The 20,015-nt window shown below is 48.6% G+C and overlaps 1 protein-coding gene across 1 annotated transcript in view; it reads left to right on the top strand.

Moving 5' to 3' along the window:
• Positions 1 to 20,015, top strand: part of KLHL8 (kelch like family member 8) — a 121,179-nt gene that overhangs the window by 50,043 nt on the left and 51,121 nt on the right. Inside the window, exon 4 of the mRNA XM_078775360.1 lies at positions 2,470 to 2,688. Coding sequence (XP_078631486.1) covers positions 2,470 to 2,688 — 219 coding nt within the window. The remainder of the gene's footprint in view (positions 1 to 2,469; positions 2,689 to 20,015) is intronic.

Below are 20,015 nucleotides of genomic sequence, written 5' to 3'. Positions count from 1 at the left end.
AAAGCGAACGGCTTCCAGAGTTTGGTAAAGAAATCGCCATCGCGTACACAAACGCGCAGGAAAGCGAATGAATCGCAAATTCGTTTTTATTAGTTGTAAAACATAGTTTAACGCCAACATAGTTTGCAAACGTGAAATAAATGAATACGCTCTCAAATGTGCCATCCGAGGCAGAGTGTGCCCGCCACGTTCGGCACACGCGATCGTTCGCTGCTCTCTGATTGGTTGAATCGTTTTTTGGACATAGCTCGGTAAGTAATTGTCCGATTAATATGAAACCTTGAAAAGGCACATCCTCGGGTCCCCAGCAATATACCTGGCAAGTTAAAAGTATATCGGACCCGTGGTTGTCGAGAAACAGCGGTCACAGACAAACAAACAAACGTACAGACAGACAGACAGAGATTACTGGAATTATAGATAGATATGTGTTAGCTCTTATACGAGCCTCGACTGAGTATTGAGAGTGGGAGTTTGTTCCAGAGATGGGGTAAAAAAGAGGAATGAAGGAGTGAAGGAGAGCAGAGTCTTGATTTTTGCAGTTTCACCAAAAGAGGGTTGATGGCAGATCTTGTGCGTCCTGTATGAGTACTTTGGGACAGGGCACAGACAGCAGGGGGAGCTCGGCCGGAGAGGAGTCGGTAGAAGACAAACAACCACCAACCTGCCTGCGGTGAGTGAGTGAAAGGCCTCACAATCAGCTTCATCGCGGGAGATTCCAATGATCCTGACAGCTTTGGTTTTCTATAGCCTATAGCGTGAAACTGAGCTAGGTGAGACAGGAGCACCAGCCCAGAGGGAAGAGCAATATTCCATCGAGCTGCGGTTGAAAGCTTTGTATGTGGTGAGGAGCTCAGAAGTGCCAAGGATAGACTTCGTATGACGGAGGATGCCCAGACGGCGACTGGCTTTGTCGGCCAGCTTGGAAATGTGGTTTTCCCAGGAAAGGTCATGGCAGATAGTGAGACCCAAAAGCTTGAGTGACTGAACTTCTCGGAGAGGATTGTTCAGAAAGTAGATGGGAGGGTTGTCCATTCGGTCTTTTCGGAGAGACATAGTGAGTGTGAGATTTGTCAGGATTGAAAGACATGTTCCACTTGTTTGACCTGTTTGTAATTTTGTCCAGGTCTGCAGAGAGTGAGGAGGCTGCAGACTGCCGATTTGAGGGTTGAGATATGGAGCGGAAGAGAGTGGAGTCATCAGAAAAGAGATTTAGAGGATTTTCCAGTGAGTCGGAGAGATCATTGATGAAGACCAAAAAAAGCACAGGGCCCAGAACACTTGAGTAACTCAAGCCTGGACAGGAAGGGGAGATGAGGGAATTCCATTCAGGGCCACACGTTGACTGCGACCGGATAGGAAGTCCGCGAGCCATGGCTGGAGATTTCCATGGATATCATCGGAGGAGAGTTTGGTGAGCACGGCGGGGTGCCAGACCATATCGAAGGCACGTGATATGGCAAGGGAGACGGCTCTGATTTCCTGTTTGGCGTTGACGACCTCCATCCATTGTTGAGACAGCAGAAGCAGCATGTCCAGAGTAGAGTGACCTGGTCTGAATCCAAATTGATGATCCAAGATCAAGCCATTGGAGAAGAGGAAGGATTTAATATCAGAAGCAATGATGGATTCCATGACCTTGCTGATGATCGGGAGCATGCTGATTGGTCTGTCGTCGAAAGGATCTGTTTTTGCTCCTTTTCTTGCTCAAATTATTTCCCACATCCCTTATTTCAGCAGTTCTCCCTCTTTGTTTGTCCCTCAAACACTCTGTTGGTGCCCCTTCCTCACCCACTCACCCTCCTCTCAGTCTCACCCCCTCATCACCATGTTGGTGCTCCTATCTTGCACTACTAGCGCAATGTGATACAAACCTCCATCTTATCCCTGCATGATCTCCAATGGAAACTATGTTCTCCTCTCGAATAGTTCTTAATTGAGGCCTGACGTCCCCAGAACCATTCTAATAACCCTATACCTTTCCCCCTTTTCTGAAGCCATTTATTTTAAACAATAAGGTGACAAAAACTGCACACTATATTATCGAGGTCTAAACAAAAAATATGAACACTATGTTGGTGGGTCTTCTTTTGACTTAAACATAATGCATCTTTACATGTTGTCCTGCCATGTTTATTGTTTCCTGCCCCTGTATTGTCGACCTGAGTGTTCTGTTTATTTGGTTCCTCAATCTTCTTCCTGGTTTATACTTTATGTCGTCTTCCCATTAAGTAAACAACCACTATCACTGGTTGTTGTTGTTTTTAAAGTCACAAGTTGGTTTCTGCTAACCCTAAATTTCTGCTGTGAGGGTCTTGATTTGCTTTGGGTATTGGAAATGGGAAAGATTGTTCGGTTTATGAATTCATGTTCCGTTTGCTAAATGTTCATAACGGTGTTCATTCTGTACATTTTTGTTTCTCCTTCTCGGACGCACTTTGTGACACGTGCATGCATGTGTGGATGCAGGGCCTAATTAAAGCTGCTGACACATTTGCTTGTGAACACTTTGGTGCGATTTCCATGCTGAACGAGTTTCTGGAGACGTCTCCGGTACACCTGGTCGCTTTGCTCTCCTCAAGTGACCTGTGCGTGTCGAGCGAGGTGGAGGTTTATGAAGGAGCAATGAGGTGGTTGCATCACAATCCTCAGCACCATAAAGACTGGCTTACTACAATCATGGAACAGGTACAGGTCATGATATACAACAACAACAACAACAACAACATGCATTTTAAGGCCATTTTCCCTGCTAGAGCGGGGGTTAGCCTTGCGGTCCCCATGACGATCTTCTCCATTTTGCCCTATTTTCTGCATCTCCCCTTGTTAACCCCCTTGCCCGCATTTCTTCTTCCACCATCTTTAGCCAAGTCTTTCTCAGTCTTCCCCGTCCTCTACTTCCTTCCACATTCATTTCCATCACCCTTCTCAACCAGTCATTTTCATCCTTCCTCAACACATGACCAAACCATCTCAACCTGTTTCTCTTCACAGCATCAATCACAGGCTCTATTCCCATAATCTTTCGCAATTCATCATTTGTCTTCCTCTCTCTCAACGATACTCCGCACATCCATCGAACCATTCGCATTTCCACCCTTTCCAACCTTCGTTGCTGCTCTACGTTCATCACCCATGTCTCGCTCCCATAAATCATAACACTTCTCATACATGCAGCATACACCTTTCCCTTCACCTTCAACGACACTCCCCTCCTCGTCAGCACGCCACTCAGTTCCCGAAACTTCTTCCATGCACATCTCACTCAAGCAACCGTTGCCGAGTCTGATCCACCTTCTCCATTCAGCATGTCTCCGAGGTAGCAAAATGTTTGCACACCTTCCAGCTTCACGCCGTCTCCAAGATCCAACTCAACATTTCCTCCATCTGCAGCTCCCTCTGTGCACACCTTACATTTGAATGTAGCTGCCACACTGGTTAATGACCCTCTCAGACCACTACATTTTTGATGAACCCACTCAGCGCACATTGTACATTGAATGGAGTTCACTCCGACACCCTTCCTGCACACAGCACACGGCCACTTCCCAGTTCTTTCCACCTCACCACATGCTTTACCACTTGCCATCACCTTCGTCTTTCCGATATTCACCTTCAGACCTTTTGTCTCCATACATTCCTTCCACTTGTTCATCTTTTCCTTCAGTCCATCCATACTTTCCGCAATCAACACCAGATCATCCGCAGACAACAACTCCCATGGTAAACCCTCCTTTACGTTCTGAGCCAGCACCTCCATCACAGCTACAAATAGTAGTGGACTAAGTACCGACCCCTGATGCACTCCCACCTTCACCTCAAACTCACCACTGTTCCCGTCCTTCGTCCTTACAGCTGTGCTCGCTCTTTTGTACATTGCCATCACTACTCTGATCAACCATTCCTCCACTCCTAACTTCCTCAATGCCCATGTCAATACTTTGCGTGGAACCCTATCGAATGCTTTCTCCAGATCAACAAACCCAAGAAACAACTTCTTCCTCTTCACCATGTACTTCTCCTGCAACTGCCTCACAATAAAAAGCACATCTGTCGTTCCTCTTCCTGGCATAAATCCAAACTGCATTTCGTCGATCTTTACTTTCTTCCTTATCCTCCTCTCCAACACCCTTTCCAATACCTTCATTCCATGCTCCAATAACTTTATCGCTCGGTACGAGCCACACTCCAGAGGGTCACCTTTCCCTTTGTATAGAGGGACGAGGGTACTCAGTTCCCAATCCACTGGAATGCGGCCTTCTTTCACCACCAGATTACAGATCTCTGTCATTCTCTTCACACCCCAACTTCCTGCTGCCTTCAACATATCTCCCACAACTCCTGTCGGCCCTCCCACCTTTCTACTCTTCATTGCTTTTATCGCTTCCTCAACTTCCTTCTCAGTTATCTTCTCTGCCGGTCCTAAAACTGGGTTACTCTCTATGTTGCCATCCCATTCATTCTCTGTATTCAACAGCATTTCCATATATCTTTTCCATCTTCCTTTAATTCCATCTGGGTCCACAACGATTTGTCCCACTTCATCCTTCAAGCAACTCACCCCCATCACATCACACCTCTCTTTCGCTATCTGCTTTGCAATCCTGAATACTGCTGTCTGACCCTCTTCCGAATCCAAGCGTTCTCCAAACATTTTCCTACATGCCTCCTGCACCTTTGCCACCTCTTTCTTTGCAGCCTTCCTGGCTGCCTTATAACTTTCATGCTCTGCTGTTTCTGCTCCCGTACCCTTCGCCTTCTGCCACTCCTTGAACTTCTTCCTCTTCTCGTCAATCCTCTTTTCAACTTCATCATCCCACCACCATGTTTCCGAGTGCCTCGGTGGTCCTTTTGTCCATCCACATACCTTACCAATGGCTCCCAACAGACTAGCTTTCATTGACATCCAACCACTTTCAAGCTCAACCACATCATCCTCTACCCTACTCAGCCTCTCTTTTAATGCCTCCCTTACTGTCACCTCTTTCAACCTCCACACCTTCATTCTCGGTTGGTACTTCACCCGCCGAGCTCTCCTCGCACCTTTCACCCTTATGTCGCAGACAACCAAGTGGTGCTGTGAAACAGCCTCCTCCCCCGGGATCACCTTTGTGTCCCGGAGGTGCCCCCTAGCTCGCCTACGAACCATCAGGTAGTCAACGGTTGTCGTCGACCCACCTGACGTGTATGTAACAAGCTTATTATCCTCTTTCTGGAACTGAGTATTATAAATCAACAAATCAGCTCCATCAGCAAACTCCAAAATCCTTTCACCTTCTCCATTTCTCACACCATGTCTGTAACCCCCATGAACTCCCTCAAAACCATCCATACTCCTTCCCACATGTCCATTTAGGTCTCCTTCCAACCACAACAACTTCCTCATCTTTCACGTTTTCCATCAGCTTCTCTATCGCACACCAGAACTTGTCCTTCTCTTCAGCGCTCCGACCAACCTGCGGAGCATATCCCGAGATGACGTTCACCAAGAGCTTTCCAATCATCATTTTCACCATCAACCTATCACTCACTCTAGTCACAGTCACCACACTGTCTACAAACTCCTCAGAAAACAGGACACCAACACCATTCATGCCCTCCAGGCACCCTTGCCACACAAACTTGTATTTCTGTCCCTGCCTACCCTTCACCATTCTCACACCACTTCCCTTCCATCTCGTCTCTTGCACACAACATATGTCCACTCTTCTTCTGACCAATACTTCCACCACTTCTCCTGATCTCCCTGTCATTGTCCCTACATTCCATGTCCCAAACCTCAGAAACCGATCTCCACTTCGGGCTGTACCCTGCCCATATGTAGTTGTAATTGTCATGATTCTCTTTTTGAGGCAATGTTTTTATGGCCGGATGCCCTTCTTGACGCCATACAGGTCATGATATGGTTAAAATAAAATGTGTACACCTGTCATGTTTTATTTTTGTATTTCCACCTAGATCCTCGTATATCTCGGTACCTACTATGTCTCAATCTTGCTTCTGGCTGCTCTCCATATTTATTCTGAAATTTTAAAATTGACAACGTGCTGCAAACCAGACCGAAGTCTCTCTCAGACGAGGATTTTTCTCTCTTGCACCTAAAAACATTTTAATAATCTTTAACATTTTGTTCCAGCTCCATCCTCCGTTGCTTGTGCTTCCCACCTTGTACCTATACTCTGACTGTAAAGAGTTGTCTATGTATTACATACACAGCGAGTGGATGGTTTAAATCGACTTTTATTTTATTTTATTTGCATGTGTCATGGCTTGTGGAAGAGCTATATAAGAGAGTAAGGTCAACAGACTTGCAGAGCAGCAGATTGGACCAGGTAAACAAAGGCCAAGATTTACTAGAGGAAGTGAAGGAGAGTAGTAGGCAAAAATGAAAGGGTCGGTGAGTGAAGAAAAGCCCTGGTGTTTGTAAGAGGTGGTGCGAGCTGCAGTCCTAACTTTGCCAAAAACAACGTGTGGCCTGGATGGACGTTGGATGGGCCGAGTGAAGAAATGCAGGAGGATAAACCTCGACGAGAGATATTAAAGAACAGCCAGGTAGACTTCGATCTTCGTGCACTGAATAAGATACAAACACTGAGACTGTCTCTTGCAAAGAAGGTGTATTAAAAACTTCCAGAGGGCCTGAGATTACACTGCTTCCTGGGAGTGGGGGAAGCGTGCAAGACAGGAGGCAGCTGCACCTGCCTAGAGAAGAGAGCAGTATTCCATGGAGTTTTGAATGATGGATTGTGGCATAATTAGAGCATCCGCTCCGAGTCAAGGAGGTCTCCGGTTCGATTCTGACCCTGGCCAAGTCTTACCAAAGACTGAAAATGGCATGTGCTGCTTCCTTGATTGACCGGCCCATTGGCTTGTATCCATGGGGAGGAATTTTCCATTTGATTTCCCCACTGGATGCGGAGTGAAAAGTGACGTCATAAAGCTGCCACTGCTGGTACCCAGAGTGTCCTGGAAAGTTCCATCACTTTCCCCAAGTTCAGCAGCTTTGTGTGACGTCATGTCAGGCGGTGTCTCATGTATTATTTGGCCGCATGTTTACGGCTAACTTGTCGCAGCCCCTTCTGACTGTTAGACCCTGTTAAAAAATAATAATAAAAAATAAAAGCTGATTACGTCTTAAAAACTTGTCTCTGTGAAGGCCTGCTTCATATCAAGGTTGTGACTGACCTTGGAGGTCACCACAGAGCTATTTCTGAATGAATAATTCATGGAAGAGGACAGTATGGGGCATATGCATTGAACTTTAGGATTAAAGTGGTAATTCCATCAGGTGGAGATGTTGTCGAGATGTCACAATTTCCCGAAAAATTTCAAACTTTGGCCAGGCAGAGCAGTCAGTTGGAGGAGGTTGGGTACAGGCAGTGCCATATATAGGGAGTCTGGCCTTCTTTTGTTCTGCTCGTACAGAGCGATCCAGCTGTCGCTCTGCTTCACATGATCTTCATGGAGCCATTTTGCCCACCAAGCAAGTTGCTTCTGCATTTACAATCTTGCAGAAGTGGCATTTTATACAAGATTTCACTTTATTTTAGTGGAATTATGATATGCTGTCCGGGATGGGGTTGCTCTGTTCGACCAGGGCCCGAATGATGCACAGATTCCCTCGTGACAAGGTTGCAGTCGATATATTATTGGACTTTCGTATCCCCATTTACTATGATGTAAAAAAAAAAAAAACTACTCGCAAAAAAAAATCACCATCTGTCTTGGATATCTTTGTTCAAGGACAGGAACGCAATCACAAAAGTGAACAAGATGGCTCGAAGGGAGAACTCGGCAGCAAAACTGGCAATGCGATTGTTAGTCTGCAAATATAAATAATTGTGTCGAATTTATTCCATATTTTTGTGAGAAAGGCTTCCTTTATTTATTTATTTATTTATTTATATGCATATTTGAGGTTCGTGCAACGGCGAGTTCGTTTTCGTACACTGAATGGATCAGGAAGGGACAGGACAAAATGGAGATCAGCGAGAGCAGAGCAGAGTTGAAGGACAAGATAGAGGACGACTTGGCCAAACAATGGGTATGGGTATGGGGAGGGGGGTTGGGCAAGAAAGGATGCATTTGGTAGGCAAGATGGATACAGAAGAAAACTCAGCAGGGAAAACTGGAAATTTGGAAGGAGAAAATTTTTCGGTAGGAGGGGGTGTGAGGGGCGAGGGGGTTAACGAGGGTAGAAAAGCTCAGTTTTGGATTTGGGAGTATCTGTGATTGTGGTGACCAGGTGGCTTCAAGACCTGGAGGGAAGAATGAGATTGAAGAGGATGTGGAAGCACAGAGAGGGGGTGCAAAACCAGAATTGAGGCAGAAGAAGAGACCGCCGACCTGTCTGCGATGGTGAAGTGATAGGTCCATAGACTCAGGTTCATCGTGGGAGATGCCAATGATCCTGAAGGCCTTGGTTTCCAGAGCGTCAAACTGAGCAAGATGCGAGGCAAAGGAGCCAGCTCAGAGGGGAGAGCAGTACTCTATCAAGCTGTCGATGATGGCCTTGTAGGCGGATAGGAGTTGCAGTTGTGCCAAGACTTTGTACAACGGAAGATGCCCAGTCAGCGACCGTTATCCAATTACAATCTGTACATTACCCTTTCTGAGACAGATTTGGACCTCCTCGTAATCCTATCGGAGAGCCAAGTTTGATTAAAAACTATAGGAACAAAGGAGCAATAGCAGTTCTTGCTATCGTCTGGCATTGTGAAAATTGGTAATCCAACCCGGTTCAAAATGTCGTGCTAACAGCCAAATGATCGCTATTGTAGCCTTCGGATTAATCTCGGATTATAAGGAATGTCTCCATGTATAACCACCGTTTAGAGGCCATTTTTCCCCGCAAAGCGGGGGTTGGCCTTTTTCGGGGACCGTGGTTGTTGTTGTTTTTTTGGTCCCCTTTTTGAAGCAATGTTTTACGGCCGGATGCCCTTCCTGCCGCCAACCCTGTTTGTCGCCTTTTTACGACACAGGGAATTACCAGTGAACTGGTACTCAATTTGCCGACCTCGGAAGGATGACAGGCTGAGTCAACCCCCCTGGCGTTAATTCAGCGATCGACCGGGATTCGAACCCAGGATCCTTGGATCCTAAGCTGGCACCCTAACCGCTAGCCCAACACCAGGGTTTGCAATGTCTCCATGTATGATCTCAGTATATTACAAGGTTGTGGATGGCATACTTGTTTTTGAACAACGAGTAATTTAGCGTGCTTGTGTTTATCGGCTCCTACTTTGCACTACTAGCGCACACTCGCTTGGTAGGCAAGATGGCGCCGGCTAGCGAGTTGGCCAGACCCTCTCTGTATACGACACTGATCCACCTGATATTCAAGGGGAAGCTTATCAAAATCAGATTCATTAACGAGGTATTTGGGAAAGCTGGGTCATAAAATGAATGGATTGAGTGTTACCTGCGGATTTGCAAAAGGATTTTGCTGCAACATTTCCAGTGCAACAGCTTGTAGTTGATCTTCGGCCGACGAGTTCCAAAGATCGCACCTCAGCCAGAGATTTATGGCAGTGGTACATTTGGGATTTGCCATCTGATCCTTGTGAATTTTTACAGCGTGTTGAATAATTCCTTTAATAGTCCCCTACCGGTGTACACCATAGGGGACTTTAGGTTTGCTCTCCGTCCCTCCATCTGTCAGTCCGTCAGTCTGTCAGTCCGTAACGCAAAGAACAGTTTTCCAGGCTTTTTTTCTAAACTCTTAATGCTAATGATTTCAAACTTGGTACATGGTTTCCTCATGATAAGGTACAGATCAAGTTCGAACTTCACGACGTTTCGATCATTTTTGACTACGTTATGGCACTTTGTTTATTCAAGAGTTCTCCTCAAGCCGCACCGCGCGCCCTCAGCCTCGTCTCGCGAACGTCAAAAGCGCGACACAGCACGCGCTTTCCGGAGGGGCGGAGCCAAGCCGAGCAACATATATATATATACACATCGATCACTGATCGTGAACCGGAAAATATAATAAATTACTGATATTTAGCGACTCGAAAGGTTCTTTATCAACAACTTATTTTCTCGTGCTTCCGCTGACCTGTCTGCAAGGTGTATAAATCGAAGTCCCGAGTGCGAATCACAGGTGAACCCGTCTTGAGGTAATTAGCGATTGGGAACGATTCAGAGACCTGAATGGACATGTGGGAGGAGACCTGAATGGACATGTGGGAAGGAGTATGGATGGTTTTGAGGGAGTTCATGGGGGTTACGGATATGGTGTGAGAAATGGAGAAGGTGAAAGGATTTTGGAGTTTGCTGATGGAGCTGATTTGTTGATTTGTAATACTCAGTTCCAGAAAGAGGATAATAAGCTTCTTACATACACGTCAGGTGGGTCGACGACAACCGTTGACTACCTGATGGTGCGGAGGCGAGATAGGGGGCACCTCCGGGACACAAAGGTGATCCCGGGGGAGGAGGCTGTTTCACAGCACCACTTGGTTGTCTGCGACATAAAAATGAAAGGTGCGAGGAGAGCTCGGCGGGTGAAGTACCAACCAAGAATGAAGGTGTGGAGGTTGAAAGAGGTGACAGTAAGGGAGGCATTAAAAGAGAGGCTGAGTAGGGTAGAGGATGATGTGGTTGAGCTTGAAAGTGGTTGGATGTCAATGAAAGCTAGTCTGTTGGGAGCCGTTGGTGAGGTATGTGGATGGACAAAAGGACCACCGAGGCACTCGGAAACATGGTGGTGGGATGATGAAGTTGGAAAGAGGATTGACGAGAAGAGGAAGAAGTTCAAGGAGTGGCAGAAGGCAAAGGGTACGGGAGCAGAAACAGCAGAGCATGAAAGTTATAAGGCAGCCAGGAAGGCTGCAAAGAAAGAGGTAGCAAAGGCGCAGGAGGCATGTAGGAAAATGTTCGGAGAACGCTTGGATTCAGAAGAGGGTCAGAAAGCAGTATTCAGGATTGCAAAGCACATAGTGAAAGAGAGGTGTGACGTGATGGGGGTGAGTTGCTTGAAGGATGAAGTGGGACAAATCGTTGTCGACCCAGATGGAGTTAAAGGAAGATGGAAAAGATATATGGAAATGCTGTTGAATACAGAGAATGAATGGGATGGCAACATAGAGAGTAACCCAGTTTTAGGACCGGCAGAGAAGATAACTGAGAAGGAAGTTGAGGAAGCGATAACAGCAATGAAGAGTGGAAAAGCGGGAGGGCCGACGGGAGTTGTGGGAGATATGTTGAAGGCAGCAGGAAGTTGGGGTGTGAAGAGAATGACAGAGATCTGTAATCTGGTGGTGAAAGAAGGCCGCATTCCAGTGGATTGGGAACTGAGTACCCTCGTCCCTCTATACAAGGGGAAAGGTGACCCTCTGGAGTGTGGCTCGTATCGAGCGATAAAGTTATTGGAGCATGGAATGAAGGTATTGGAAAGGGTGTTGGAGAGGAGGATAAGGAAGAAAGTGAAGATCGACGAAATGCAGTTTGGATTTATGCCAGGAAGAGGAACGACAGATGCGCTTTTCATTGTGAGGCAGTTGCAGGAGAAGTACATGGAGAGGAGGAAGAAGTTGTTTTTTGGGTTTGTTTATCTGGAGAAAGCATTCGATAGGGTTCCACGCAAAGTATTGACATGGGCATTGAGGAAGTTAGGAGTGGAGGAATGGTTGATCAGAGTAGTGATGGCAATGTACAAAAGAGCACGCACAGCTGTAAGGACGAAGGACGGGAACAGTGGTGAGTTTGAGGTGAAGGTGGGAGTGCATCAGGGGTCGGTACTAAGTCCACTACTATTTGTAGCTGTGATGGAGGTGCTGGCTCAGAACGTAAAGGAGGGTTTACCGTGGGAGTTGTTGTATGCAGATGATCTGGTGTTGATTGCGGAAAGTATGGATGGACTGAAGGAAAAGATGAACAAGTGGAAGGAATGTATGGAGACAAAAGGTCTGAAGGTGAATATCGGAAAGACGAAGGTGATGGCAAGTGGTAAAGCATGTGGTGAGGTGGAAAGAACTGGGAAGTGGCCGTGTGCTGTGTGCAGGAAGGGTGTCGGAGTGAACTCCATTCAATGTACAATGTGCGCTGAGTGGGTTCATCAAAAATGTAGTGGTCTGAGAGGGTCATTAACCAGTGTGGCAGCTACATTCAAATGTAAGGTGTGCACAGAGGGAGCTGCAGATGGAGGAAATGTTGAGTTGGATCTTGGAGACGGCGTGAAGCTGGAAGGTGTGAAAACATTTTGCTACCTCGGAAACATGCTGAATGGAGAAGGTGGATCAGACTCGGCAACGGTTGCTCGAGTGAGATGTGCATGGAAGAAGTTTCGGGAACTGAGTGGCGTGCTGTTGAGGAGGAGAGTGTCGCTGAAGCTGAAGGGAAAGGTGTATGCTGCATGTGTGAGAAGTGTTATGATTTATGGGAGCGAGACATGGGTAATGAACGTAGAGCAGCAACGAAGGCTGGAAAGGGTGGAAATGCGAATGGTTCGATGGATGTGCGGAGTATCGTTGAGAGAGAGGAAGACAAATGATGAATTGCGAAAGATGATGGTAATATTGCCTGTGATTGATGCTGTGAAGAGGAACAGGCTGAGATGGTTTGGTCATGTGTTGAGGAAGGATGAAAGTGACTGGTTGAGAAGAGTGATGGAAATTGATGTAGAAGGAAGTAGAGGACGGGGAAGACCGAGAAAGACTTGGCTAAAGATGGTGGAAGAAGAAATGCGGGCAAGGGGGTTAACAAGGAGAGATGCAGAAAATAGGGCAAAATGGAGAAGATTGTCATGGGGACCGCAAGGCTAACCCCCGCTCTAGCAGGGAAAATGGCCTTAAAATGCATGTTGTTGTTGTTGAACGATTCAGAACCTGTGGGTAAATAACCCTTGGTAATTTCCCCAACAGTTTTCCGGACGACAGACTGCCGGTAGGGGACATGTATTGTGCTGCAATGCATGTCCCCTACCAGCATTGGGTAGCACTGTCATAGAAGACAATATTGTTATGAATTTGGTAATGCAACATCTAGAGCTAGGTAGATCTGAATAGGTAGGTATTAGGCTGTCGTGACAGGGACTCTACATGTAATAAGTTATTGATGTTCAGGCGGTTGTCGGGGTAAGATGTATGAGTGTGGATCTACCTGGAGATTCGAGTGTTAAATAGTGAGGGATTAAAGGTAACGCCCCTGTGAGTCTCACCTAGTAGTCAAACCTTTGTCCATTATGGCACTGCAAACCACATAAACATTAGTTAGGTCCTTAGCGCAACATTAAATAACCCCCTTTCCCTGACAAGGACTTCGTATTAAATTGACAGGAAACCAGGTCAAAAACACCACCACAATTGGCCGCCACCGTGTACACCTCCAAAGGCCTACAAACCTGGCCGGCACGTGTTATGCCAGGACCGCAGGGTCGCGTAACGGGGGAGATGTCAGGAGTCGCGGGAGGCTTTGATTGGCTGAGGAGTGCGCAATGTGACGTCATCGGCCACCAATATAGGCGACGGTCGGACGCCATTTCAGGAGTTGTTGAGTCTCTCTGAGCAGACGCGGGCAGTTGAGTTGAGTTGAGTTCGTGGCAGGCACTGGCAGACGCAGGCAGGCACCAGAGAGTTGAGCGGTGGTGGAGAGTTGGAGAGGACACGCCATTCCAGTCGCAGCTCGAGTGCAGTTCGGGTTGTAGGGAGTCGCAGGAGACACACGAGAGCACACCCAGTTGGCACTGAGCAGTTCGTTGGCACTTGGCTGCCAGCACTCCCGCGTCGAGTCGAGTGGAGTTGAAAGGAGTCCTTCCTGTCCCTGGTCAAGTGGAGCCGCTGGCCTGCGTCGGACGCGTGGTGCTTGGAGCGAGGGGCCTCGTGGTGTGCGATCGGGCCGGAAGGAGCGGTGCTGGACACCAACAATACAAGACGACAAAGACAGATAAGCCCGATCTCCGCGTATATTTTGAACGACGGGACGTGTTATTTTCGTGATTAATCTCCCTCGTTTGTGTTTGCTGTCAGTCGTGTGGGGACGTCCCGATTTAGGTTTATTAGAATTATTAGATTTACCGGCGGGCTTTTTCACTGGCTTTACTTTTCCTAATAAACCCTTATATTACTTTTTGTACATAATATCTGAACGCAGTTTTCCTGGGTGTTTGATTTTAATAGATAAGGTTGCGGAGCCTTCGCTGCGCCCCGCCATTCCGCGCGTTGGTGTTGAACTTGAGTCCGCCATTGAGTGTTCGCCTCGGGAGTTAAAGTCTCGCAAATCGGTCATCCGTAACTGTGGTGTTAATCACGGTTACGCGACAAGTGGTGTCAGGAGTGTAGGATTTGAACCCGTCGGACAAATTTTTTTGTCCGCGGCGAGACATCGACACGGTCGGACAAATTTTTTTGTCCACGGGGAGACATCGACACGGTCGGGCGTACATTGCGCCCGACGTTCGAACGCAAAATTTTTATAGTCGAGGCGGAGAAATTTAATAATCAATCGGGCAAACGGAGCGCGATATCGTGTCTTCGTCAAATTTAAATTGTTTCAGGAATTATTAAAATAAATACGCGCGCGGGAAACAATCTTCCGGAAAGCGGATGTCGGAAATTGATGAGATGGAAGTACGCAGCGAGGCCTCCGTCAGCGTCGGGAGTGAGCCGGAAATAGGGGAATTAGATGCAGAGGTGAGCCTTGGAACCTCCCTCGTCCCGAGCACCAACTTATCCCCCTCCCCCACCGGGGAGTCGGGAGCAGTAGGAACGGCCCCGACAACCGACCAGATGTTGGGTCAATTGCTTCGAAAAATTGACGGGCTGGAAAATAAAATGGAGTCCCAGGGGAAGGAATGTCGGGAAGGAATGAAGGGAATGAGTGATCGATTGGAGGAACAAATGGGACAAATGAAAAGTGGGTTGGAAAATAAAATGGAGTCCCAGGGGAAGGAATGGAGGAATGAAATAAAGGAAAGGAATGAACAATTGGAAGGAAAAATTGGGGAAATGGCACAGCAGCTGGGGGAACGAATTGATGGCATAGAAGGGAGAGTGCAAAACCAAATTACGGACAGACTGGGGAAATTTGAGGGTAAAGTAGAAACTCAAATGGGGGAGATGGAAAAAGCCATAGGGGTGGAAATTGAATTGAAACGGGAGGAATTAATGTCGAAAATAGAAGAGGGCGTGACGCAGGCTGTCCAAATGGGGGAAAAGTTGGAGGGTCAGATTGGTGCCACAAATGCTCGAATTGATAAAGCAAATGGAGACCTGGTTGTTTATCGGGACCGTGTGGATGTCACAACACCCCAACCGGGGGATGAATTTGGAATTGTGCAGCACCAGGGCGGTGGCGCGGAGCAAGAGGGGGTAGAGTTTTTGGGGGTCCGTGCAATGGAGCCGGACCAGGTATTTATTGGGGATATTGATCAAAGCCTGGCGGGGCCAGGAATGATTTGTAATGATGATGATGATGAGGATGATTTGATCCAGCGGCTGGAGACCTGTGACAGTCCCATGGAGGTAGAGCTTGTTCAGGCCCAAAGGAGTCTGGGGGAAGAGGTGAGTTGGTCCGAGGAGGTGGTTGGAATGACCGAGGGGACGCTCACTGTACACTGCTATTTGGAAACAGAGGCTCCAAAATTGGACAACCAGTTGGGGGAGTGTGTTGGCTCCGGGCTGGATTTGGATCTTGGAGGATCGGGAGATAGAGCTTCTGGAGATTTGGTCCCTGTAGGGAATTTGGATCAACTGCAGGGAGGGGCAGAACAACCGGTGGTAGAGGTTGTTCCCTGCAGCTGCGGGTTGGCAATGGGAATGAAAATTTGTAAAATAAAATGTAAAATAAAATTACAATGGGAAATTGATTTGGAGCAGCCATGGTGGGGATTGGTCCCCGGGCTGCGGGATTTGGACATGGAGAGGTCATGGGTGATGGCCTCGGGCAAAAGTTGCCCCTTTCAAAATTTGGGTATGCCGGCCAGCTGGGGGGCTGTGATGGCGAGATTTGGACGTGGGGTCCAGCCTTGGGTGTCGAGGTACGACCTGGGTCCCACGGGGGGTCTGGTGGAGTGTGGCGTCCCTTGTCCGTCGGGGCGCCGTCCGAGCTGGTGGCTCGGGCCGGCAGGGTCACCGGACCCTGGTGGGGGTTAAGACCTCCAGGGAGGTCCGAGGTGGTTTCTCAAGCCTGGGATGGCAAATATTGAGGACCACTGGGGGGAGGTGTTGTGGGTCGCGCTTTGGTGGTGGCACCGCAGATGGCCAGCTTGGGCCTGATGTAGTGATCACCCGGGCATGCGACCTGACACCCTCTCCCTGAGACTTTGGGACAACTGGCATGTGATGACCTGCCATGCCGTGTTGGTCGATGGACGCGGGTCAAACCGAATGGACAGGGATGGAGATAGCCTGCCGGACAACCATTGGGGCATCTGTGGAACGTGATGGTGTGAGTGACCTTCCACAGATGCTCCGTTATGATTTATGGACTCTCGGGTTGGGAAGAGAGCCATGGGGATGTGAATCGGGAGATGTGTAACGCGCCGAGCATATGGGCCATGCTCGGCTGGCATGTGTATGGCAAAGCATCCTTCTTTGGTGAGGTGAGTGAAATGTGACAAATGGTTGGCATGGGTAATCTGTGGGTTAGATGGAAATTTAAGGGTGGATTTTGAAATGCCATGGTGGACACTGTACAGTGACGCCATTATTGATCCAGGTGTGTAGACCAAAGTGTTGGAGGCTGTGATGAAATTAATAGGGTAGCAAGACACAGCTTTCAACTGGTTGCGGGGGCAACTGTGCTGATATTTGGGACGCGGGATGATGGGGATGTAGTTGTGTAGCCTGAGGGTCAACGTGGTGCTGTGCGTGTCCGAGGTGTGTGGACCATGTCTTCTGGGTGGGTCTCCTGGTGGAGCATGGCTGTTGACTGGACCTTGGTGTGGTCAAGTGTGGGTGAGCACTGGGGGGCTGCAGTTCTGTAGTCGGACTGGGGGATGATGGGGAGGTGCAGGGGACGTGGCTGTAGGGATGCCACGCACTGCGACCGTGCCCCCCAGGGCCGAGGTTGTGTGTGCGGTAGTGTGTGTTTTGGCAGCAAGTGCTCACCACATTGGCCAGCTGGGGCTGCTGCAGCTGTGTTCCTCGCAGGGGGGCCGAAGGAAGGATGGTGGGTCGCACCCTTATGGACACTCATGGGCCATGTTGGCGTTTTGACTGCTCACCTTGTCCCGGTGACCCTTGCACGGTAGAGGTGCAGAGCTGTCGTGGCCACAGGTAGTTGTGTAGTGATGATCACCGTTGGATGCGGATCCACATACCTGCCAGTGTAGTGGGGACAAAAGAGAAATTTGGAAGGATTTGGTAGGCCCAATGTGAAATTTGGGGAATTGTATGGGTGGATTGCACTTTGAACCTGACCAACCTGCAACTACCTGCACTTGAGGTGAGTGTTTTGAGGAGTACTGTCCCAGGCTTCAGGACTTGCTTTGGAAATTGGGGACATGTAAATTGGAGTTGGGAGGCGGGTGTGAGTGATGACATGGCCGGTGAGGGGATGGAATGGGAGCCACAGTGTCTTGTGGGTGGCGTATGTTTTTGTATTGTGGTTACGTGTTTTGATGTGGTCGTGAGAGTGGAACCTGGAGAGTGTGTGATGATTATTGGAGATAATGAGGGGTGATAATTGTGCTTTTGGAAATGTGCTTTTGGGAAGATGTGATGGTTTAAATGTGAACTGGGGGAATTTCACATGTAGCAGGCCATGGCAAGCCTTGTAACACCTTTTACACCATCTATGGAATTGTACTGAATTGTGCTGAGTTGTGTGGAGAATTGAATGGCAGTGGGGGAGGAAGTGTGTTTTGGGGTCTTGTGGGTGGGGAAGGTGTGTGTGTCCGCAGGTACAGAGCAAGCTCTGAGGAGCGATGCCTGCGGGCCCCCCCTCTGCGGCAATTACCCCTGGCAGCCGGTGGTAACTGGAAATTGGAGCTCGTCGGTGGAGGGTCTGGTTGGGCGCCGCGGGGTGAGGAAGTCCCCCGGTGACCCGTGTTGCTGCGTGAAAGCAGGAGGCAAAGGAGCCTGGTGTGTGTGGAGACCCTCACCGGCGAGGTAACGGCGGAAAGGGGCTGTTGGGCTGTCACGGGGCCAAGAGGTAAAGGGGGGGGGGGGCAATGAATTTGTAAGTCGGTTGACTTGTTTTTGGGACTGCGGGCACCACAGCCTGATGCGCCCCCACCATCTTTTGTGCGGTACCTCCCCGCTGCCTAGTTGAGGAATGCACACACACGTGAATGACATCAATGCCATGGTCCTGCAGGGGGGTGTATTGAAGAAGAACCTTATTGATTTTTGAAATGCCTTGATGACCTATGGAATGAGAATGAGTGGTTAAGGGGTCTGTGTAGCATGAATGTGGGCGAAATCCACCGAGCCGTGTCACTCACCTGTAACATCTGGACAGGGCCGTGGAAAATTTAGGGGGATGCATTGGGGATGGCCCCGCAGGTAAGGTTGTGTCTTGTGGCATCCACCGGGGGACGCGGTCTGTAGACCGGGGTATGTACAAAGGGTAGAGTTTTGAGTTTTGGAAAGATGGTTAAGTTTTGTGGTTAAGTTAGTGTTGTGTGTTGTTGTTTCCTCCCTCCACAGGAACAACGAAGAAGATGTACATACTTGCATGATGGTTAAGGGGTTCAGCATGTTAAGGAAGTGTAGGTAGGTAGTCCGACTCACTTCCCACAGCCCTTCCTGATTTATTTCATAGGTTAATTAAGTGTGTGACAGTAAGTGTTAAGGCTGGAATGGTAGCCCTGCGGTGAACCTTGCAGGAGCTACGGTTCCAGGGGGGGGGCTGTGTTATGAATTTGGTAATGCAACATCTAGAGCTAGGTAGATCTGAATAGGTAGGTATTCGGCTGTCGTGACAGGGACTCTACATGTAATAAGTTATTGATGTTCAGGCGGTTGTCGGGGTAAGATGTATGAGTGTGGATCTACCTGGAGATTCGAGTGTTAAATAGTGAGGGATTAAAGGTAACGCCCCTGTGAGTCTCACCTAGTAGTCAAACCTTTGTCCATTATGGCACTGCAAACCACATAAACATTAGTTAGGTCCTTAGCGCAACATTAAATAACCCCCTTTCCCTGACAAGGACTTCGTATTAAATTGACAGGAAACCAGGTCAAAAACACCACCACAATTGGCCGCCACCGTGTACACCTCCAAAGGCCTACAAACCTGGCCGGCACGTGTTATGCCAGGACCGCAGGGTCGCGTAACGGGGGAGATGTCAGGAGTCGCGGGAGGCTTTGATTGGCTGAGGAGTGCGCAATGTGACGTCATCGGCCACCAATATAGGCGACGGTCGGACGCCATTTCAGGAGTTGTTGAGTCTCTCTGAGCAGACGCGGGCAGTTGAGTTGAGTTGAGTTCGTGGCAGGCACTGGCAGACGCAGGCAGGCACCAGAGAGTTGAGCGGTGGTGGAGAGTTGGAGAGGACACGCCATTCCAGTCGCAGCTCGAGTGCAGTTCGGGTTGTAGGGAGTCGCAGGAGACACACGAGAGCACACCCAGTTGGCACTGAGCAGTTCGTTGGCACTTGGCTGCCAGCACTCCCGCGTCGAGTCGAGTGGAGTTGAAAGGAGTCCTTCCTGTCCCTGGTCAAGTGGAGCCGCTGGCCTGCGTCGGACGCGTGGTGCTTGGAGCGAGGGGCCTCGTGGTGTGCGATCGGGCCGGAAGGAGCGGTGCTGGACACCAACAATACAAGACGACAAAGACAGATAAGCCCGATCTCCGCGTATATTTTGAACGACGGGACGTGTTATTTTCGTGATTAATCTCCCTCGTTTGTGTTTGCTGTCAGTCGTGTGGGGACGTCCCGATTTAGGTTTATTAGAATTATTAGATTTACCGGCGGGCTTTTTCACTGGCTTTACTTTTCCTAATAAACCCTTATATTACTTTTTGTACATAATATCTGAACGCAGTTTTCCTGGGTGTTTGATTTTAATAGATAAGGTTGCGGAGCCTTCGCTGCGCCCCGCCATTCCGCGCGTTGGTGTTGAACTTGA

Source organism: Myxine glutinosa, chromosome 4, assembly GCF_964187855.1.
Source record: "Myxine glutinosa chromosome 4, kmMyxGlut1.1, whole genome shotgun sequence".
NCBI classification, from domain to species: domain Eukaryota; kingdom Metazoa; phylum Chordata; class Myxini; order Myxiniformes; family Myxinidae; genus Myxine; species Myxine glutinosa.
Note: the sequence above shows the minus strand (reverse complement) of the source record. Positions and strands in the feature narration are given on the sequence as shown.